We start from the raw sequence: 6,803 nt of genomic DNA on the forward strand, positions 1-6,803 counted from the left end.
TAATTAGCCACTAGGTACTGGCCGAATAGGTGACACCTCGATGCCACCATTGTGGAGGGGACCAAGACACCGCACAACACACACTCGAAGATTGCCCTGCCTGGTAATCCGAGCGCCGTGTGTTGATCAACAATGTCGGGGGTGACCTCTCTCCACCAGCCGTCATAGCGGCTATGCTGGCGAAAGATAGAGCTTGGAAGGCAGCGGCCTCCTTCTGTGAAACCGTTATGTTGAAAAAGGAGGCTGCAGAGCGGGACCTAGAGAGAGGTAATCCTGCCCGGAGAAGATAGCGCCGAGGTCACGATAGCAACTAGCTAGATCCGCGCACTTAATTGTCCCAGGCGAAGGGAATTTGTGGTCAGAAGCGGTCTGAGTGGGGGAATTGACCCCACTGACAATTGACTCTTGCAGAGGAAAAAAGAAAAAAAAAAAAAAATTGGGAAAGTGTCGAAGTGTTCTTCCCGGGACGTGCCCAAAAGGCGTCGTACACGGGAGGCACCGGTGCGTTCCTAGGAGATCCCGGAGCCTCCCTTCATGTGCTGAGGCCAGCAACCGAGCGGGTTTTAGTGGGTAGAAATCCCACATAACCCAATTATTTACAATTCGGGTATCTCGTAATCAGGAGATTTCCCCCCCGTCAACAAAAAAAAAAAAAAAAGGTACTGGCCGAAGCCTGCCACAGGTGTTTCATAAATTATGGATTCTCAAATAACCCCAGCCAGGAATCGAACATGGGAGGTCCCACTACACCATTGCGCTATGTATATGTATTTTGGTGTCGTTGACAACATCAATGAATAAATAAAGCTCTTTTGCTATGTTTACCCCATTAATAAGCCTCTGCTGCCTGTATTTCCTTCCGTCTGTCTGTCAGTGCAATGTATCTCATGAACAGCAGAGAAATGAAATTTAGCATAACAATAGCTTTTTCTGAGTGAGATCGTCAGGGGAGGTACTCTGTAGTCTGTATGAGGTGCACGCCACTGTAGCAGAGGCGTGCACCTCATGCACAAAAGTACTGCCTCACCAAAAATCTATATACCTATTACTCTTATAGGAGGAGAATTTTAGCCGTAGGTAATTTTCCTGCTGTATGCAGTGGCGTGCATAGAGGGTATGCAGATGATATAGAGTGAAGAAAATCTCAAGTACGAGTTATAAAAAACTCAAGGACCAACATTGTAAGAGGTATATAAAACCTAGCCATAAGTATTTTTAACTAGTTTACTAGTTTTTTATTATCTGCATACCCTGTTCATACCCTCTATGCACGCCACTGCCTGTATGCATACCCTGGTGAGAAACCCCTTGCACGCTACTAGGTGGTAGTCCGGGGACGTGGTTCCCTCGATACCCTGGGAAGTGTTGTTCTGATTATAGGCAATAGTTTTCCATGTTGGTTATTTTTTTGGCAAATTATTATCTACTTTAAAAAAAATAGAGACAACAGGAATATATTTAAATGAAAAAAGAAACAATATCTTGCAAACTAAGCCCTCAAGGAGATAAAAATGTTGCCATAAAAACTTTCCCGAAACTTAACACACGCTTTACAAACTTTCTTTCATTTACAAATTGAATTTTACTTTCGGGTTAGAAAATGGAAAGCATTTTCGTTAAGGGCCTACTTAAGGTCAACTAATAAACCATACAAAGTAATGTCGTTGACAACATTATTTATTAAAAAAAATAAACGTTTGTTTTTGGGCCTTCAATACTGTGAACTTGTTTGGTTTGTGAAATATTAAAGTCTCCAAGTATTTTATTTAAAGTAGGAAACTGGTATTATTACCTGGAAACATTAATGAATGTCTGATGTATTTTTTTTCAGGAAGTCATAACTTCTGATACCACTGTAAAATCACATATTAATTTATCAGCAATAAAGTTTGAATTGAGCCCACAGTAATGCCCACAGTAATATTTCTGTCTACTTAGATATGCGAAAGCTTACTTTCGCTTATCTAAGTAGGCAGAAAGCGGAGGACCTTAATAAACCTGAACCTAAACTTGGGTAAAAGTATAAAAGTTAAAATCCAAAAGAAGGTAGGTAACTCAGATTGCTTATTGAATTTCTCAAAGGCTTTTTGAATCACAATACCGAGTTTTGAATAGGCACTCGCTAACGTTTCAAATACTCGGAACCGTTTAAAAGTGTACCCTCGCTTGCGTTTCAAACGTTTTCAACACGCTAGACCTTTTTGAACACCTGAGGACATCCCGACCAGGTTATTCATAAAAAAAAATTGGAGTGTTTAACTCCCTCGCTCTTTAATCGGGTCAACCTGCATTTATTTCGAGTTCTAAGAAGCATTACCATTACAATAAATAATGAGCTTTTATCTTATTTATTACTTTTATTCAAGTAGAAGTGTGAGTGAAAGAAAAATAAGTTTGTTTTTCTCTCTCTGAACGTTCCTTCATCACTGAAGATCGTGGTCATGAGATTAGATCTCAACTTCGAGTGGGTAAACTGTCTCCATCGGCTTCTGTTGGAGGCCGTTTTGGCGATTTGATAAAAGCAGCACGAATTTGACTCCTTCAACTGGTCAGCCCATCTCGTTGGAAAGTTTGTTTTTATTAATCACTAAATGAAATATCAAATGGTTTACTTTGGGTATAATTTTCTGTATAAAAGGTATATGCAAAACTGCTTTTACGGTCAAACTACAACCGTAGTTAAGTACATTTTAATTTGGCCCATTGTTTGCATGTGACGGTTGGCAAGAAGATTTTTTTGAATTCATTGATTTAGGTTAAACTCTTAAACTGGTAACAATCAATGTCATCGTCCAATAAACTAAGAACAATGAATAATAAAGAAATAACGGAACTAAAAGAGAAATATACGATTGAAACTTTCTTGAAATTACCGCGGCAATCTTAATTAAAATAATCTAAAAGCCTTGTACCAAGCCTAAGACCAATCACCACCGACAGAGTGGTGGGGTCTAACATAGTGCCCAGATTAGCTAAAGGGATATAGCATATAGGCAGTAGCGGACTCGACTAGCATATAGCAGAGAGCGAGAAGACGACTAGCACGGTCTCTTTAAGATGGCATTTGGTCTAAAAGTGTGTCAAAAGGTTTTTTGCAAATAATGTCGTCCCACTGTCTCTGTGAAAAAAAGAAACCGACAAAATACTGGGACTAAGAGCAGACGAACTATTTCTTGCCTCTGCCAAGTATGACACCTCTATGGAACCCAAAGAACTGGATATAATTTTATGATAAAAGGTGTGTGTACTAAACAAAGAGGAAAGAAAGAACAAATATTAAAATGTAACACCTTCAATACCATAAGAACAGAGAGAAACAAAGAGAAGAGTTAAAACAGCGATGCGTTTTATAGTAGTGGACCAAGTACTCGTTTACTACTCCGTAGGTACTCGGCACAATCGGCAGTTCTTTTATTTACTTGTACTTGGTAACTGTTACTGTATTCGAAATATACAAGGCGTACTAAAGTTGCATAAAATACACTTTTGATCTGTATGAGAGGCGTACTAAAGTTGCATAAAAGACACTTTTGATCTGTATAAGAGGCGTACTAAAGTTACATAAAATCAATACAAGAAGCAAGTGTTTGCTTCTTGTATTGATACGTTCAGTACGTATCAACACACAAAAAAAAGCACTTACATATACAAGACGTACTAAACTTGCACATAAGACACTTGCAAACTGTATACGATACTAACTAAGCATGGATAAAAGACACTTGCCACCTGTATACGAGACGTACTAAACATGCATAAAAGACACTCTTCATCTGTATACGAGATGTACCAAACTTGCATAAAAGACCATAGCGAGCTGCACATGACACAGGATGTACCAAACTGACATAAAAGACATTCGCGAGCTGTATACGATATGTACCAAACTTGCATAAACGTCACTTGATTCTTGTATATGAGATGTATTAAACTTGCATATACGACACTTGATTCCTGCATACGATACGTGCTAAACATGCATAAAAGACACTTGCGACCAATAGACGAGATGAAATAAATTTGCATATAAGACACTTGCGACCTCTATACGAGATGTACCAAACTTGCATTAAAAAAAACTGGCGAGTTGTAATATGAAAAACCGGAGACTTTTAAGCCTTTTATAAAAATGTCCAACTTGTCCACAGGTGCACCATGCCTCGAGTGAAGAAATGCCTCATCTACATCGGAATAGCGGCGTTCCTACACCAGCTGCCAAGGTTCTTCGACCTGAAATACGTCCCACACGTCACTGTGTGGCGTGGACACTTCGAGGAAGTCTGCCGGGTAAGAATCTTTTTTTAAAGAATAGAAAGGAAGAAGCATCTTTGTTCAATCCCTCACACTTAAAAGCACTAGTTAGTTACAAAATTATCAATATAATAATATTACAGAGATACCGTTATTCAAGCATTAGCATTGAATATATATTAAATAGAAATATATATATATAACAGTGCTAATTAAATAGAAATTCAGAATGAAATATATAATAATAAACTAGTTATATAGAGAAGTTTACTTCAAGTAGTTGTTAAACATTTTATTTATATATATGTATATACACATAATAGTTTAAATTTGGTACTATATATAATACAGATATAGAATACATAGACATGTACAGTCTATGTCCATATCTGAATTCCATTTCTTTTAGTACCTACTCAGCTCTACGCTTAATTTTTTTTCACATTCGAGGGCTTCTGAAAGAAACCTCTTTAGAGATAAGTTGCCCTTGTGCAAGTCCAATCCTTTTTATGTTATTTTATTTATTTTTGGTACTAAATAAATTAATTCATTCATTTATTTTGTTCACAGGTTGAAATGGCACCTTGGGTACACGCAGTGACTCTCGACGCCTACTTCATAACCTACTTCGCATTCCGTGTACTATTCGTCCATTTAATCCCATGTACTTCCCTAGTAGTACTCAACGTCCTACTTTTCCGGGCGATGAGAACCGCGCAAATAAACCGGCAGAAGTTATTCAAGGAGAATCGAAAATCCGAATGCAAACGACTGAGAGATTCGAATTGCACAACCCTAATGCTCATCGTCGTTGTAACAGTATTTTTAATGGTAGAAATACCAGTCGCCGTTGTAACTATACTGCATATTATATCTAGTACGTTAGTAGAAATTCTAGACTACCATATCGCCAACATACTCATTTTGGTGACAAATTTTTTCATTATCGTATCGTATCCTATAAACTTTGCTATATACTGTGGAATGTCGAGACAATTTAGGGAGACTTTTAAAGAGCTATTTATAAGGGGCGCGGTGACAAGTAGAAATGGAGGGTCAAGTAGATACTCCCTAGTGAACGGCCCTAGAACCTGCACTAACGAAACTGTGCTTTAAAAACTTAAAGCTGTATATAGAACGACGATTTTTCATGTGTTTTCACGTTATTGTTTGTCTATTTTCATATATAGACATATCAATAAATGACACAGAAATTGGAGGGAAAATTTTCTATATTGCCTGTGGTTGTTTGCTTTTTTTATTAAGTGTGTACCACTATAAAATATCTTTAACTTGTAAGTAGTGTCATAGATTATAGAATGGTGTTGTAAAATAAATTGAAGATACTTTTTCGCGACTGTGCTTTTACCTGATCGAACAGTAAATATTTGATAAATTTTTAATATTCAAATATATATGTTGTCGGTGTAATTTAGTGTTTTATATTTATCGATGAGCTAATCCCACAGTCCATAAATGGTGAGCCCCCATTAGGAAAAGTATCTATATGTGTAAATAGTTTTACTTTTTAGTCTGTATTTATATATTTTTTATTTCTGTAACTATGCTAAAGTGTAAAATAAACTAAGTAGTTATTGTAAATAATGTTGTACAACAGAAAATTATAATGATCCAAACATTGTATATCTTATTGGATTAAGTATATTAAATTATAAATGATAGTATCACATATTTCTGTTAGATGTTAAAAAGCTTTTTATGCTACACAGCAAAAAATTGCATTAAACATTGTAATTACTTTGTCGCCTGGCTAGATTGGTCTTCAAGGAAGTTGTTCTTTAAGGGGGATACATACTTAAAACTCGCAACGCGATCCGTTAAAAATGACAGCCTTACGTCTTATGCCCGAATTTACACTATTAACAACTGACGCTATGGTGTTGGGCGTTTGGTCGCTCGTTTAAAGAGTATGTCTCTACCTTTATTCTATCTAGATGGAATACTTCATTTAAATCAAACTATCTAGACAGCCAGATGGATAAATCATTTAAATATGGAAAACGAAACTTTTATATGTTGTAAGAGGACCATGGTGAATTAAAATCTATGGTATAGTGAATACGTTACTACTATAATAAAAAATTTAAAAAATATACTATTTTGTGTTTAATTTCTCAAAAGTCATTTATTTCAAGTACCCATACTTTATAAACCCCTATGAAACTTCTGTCTGAAGCAACGGTTATGAAAGCAGACTCTACCAAGAAGAAGCCAGAGAAAACCACAGCAGGTGCCCTTTTGCATCACCAGTTTACAATTTAACAAATCTTATAGCAGAGATGAAGAGCTATTTAGATATAAAATAAAAAAAATATGGAGACCCGCGTAAACACTATACGTACCTAAACTATATGTAACTATACTATATAATATGCTACTATATAAAAATATGCCATTCGCGTCGCCTACCTGTAGCAACACGTCACATAAGCTAAAACGCATCGCGTGTCGGTGACGCAGGGTGAAAAGTGTGCCCGTACCGAAAATAATACAATATTTTTACACCAATGTAACATAATGATTTCTGAAAT

The 6,803-nt window shown here is 36.7% G+C and overlaps 1 protein-coding gene across 1 annotated transcript in view; it reads left to right on the top strand.

Moving 5' to 3' along the window:
* LOC120634965 (sex peptide receptor) overlaps positions 1-6,367 on the top strand; it is a 45,449-nt gene extending 39,082 nt beyond the window's left edge. Inside the window, exons 4-5 of the mRNA XM_039905877.1 lie at positions 4,149-4,287; positions 4,822-6,367. Coding sequence (XP_039761811.1) covers positions 4,149-4,287; positions 4,822-5,367 — 685 coding nt within the window. The 3' untranslated portion in view covers positions 5,368-6,367. The remainder of the gene's footprint in view (positions 1-4,148; positions 4,288-4,821) is intronic.
* The last annotated feature ends 436 nt before the right edge of the window (positions 6,368-6,803 follow it).

The sequence above is a fragment of the Pararge aegeria genome, chromosome 25 (assembly GCF_905163445.1).
Source record: "Pararge aegeria chromosome 25, ilParAegt1.1, whole genome shotgun sequence".
In the NCBI taxonomy this organism is placed as follows: Eukaryota; Metazoa; Arthropoda; class Insecta; order Lepidoptera; family Nymphalidae; genus Pararge; species Pararge aegeria.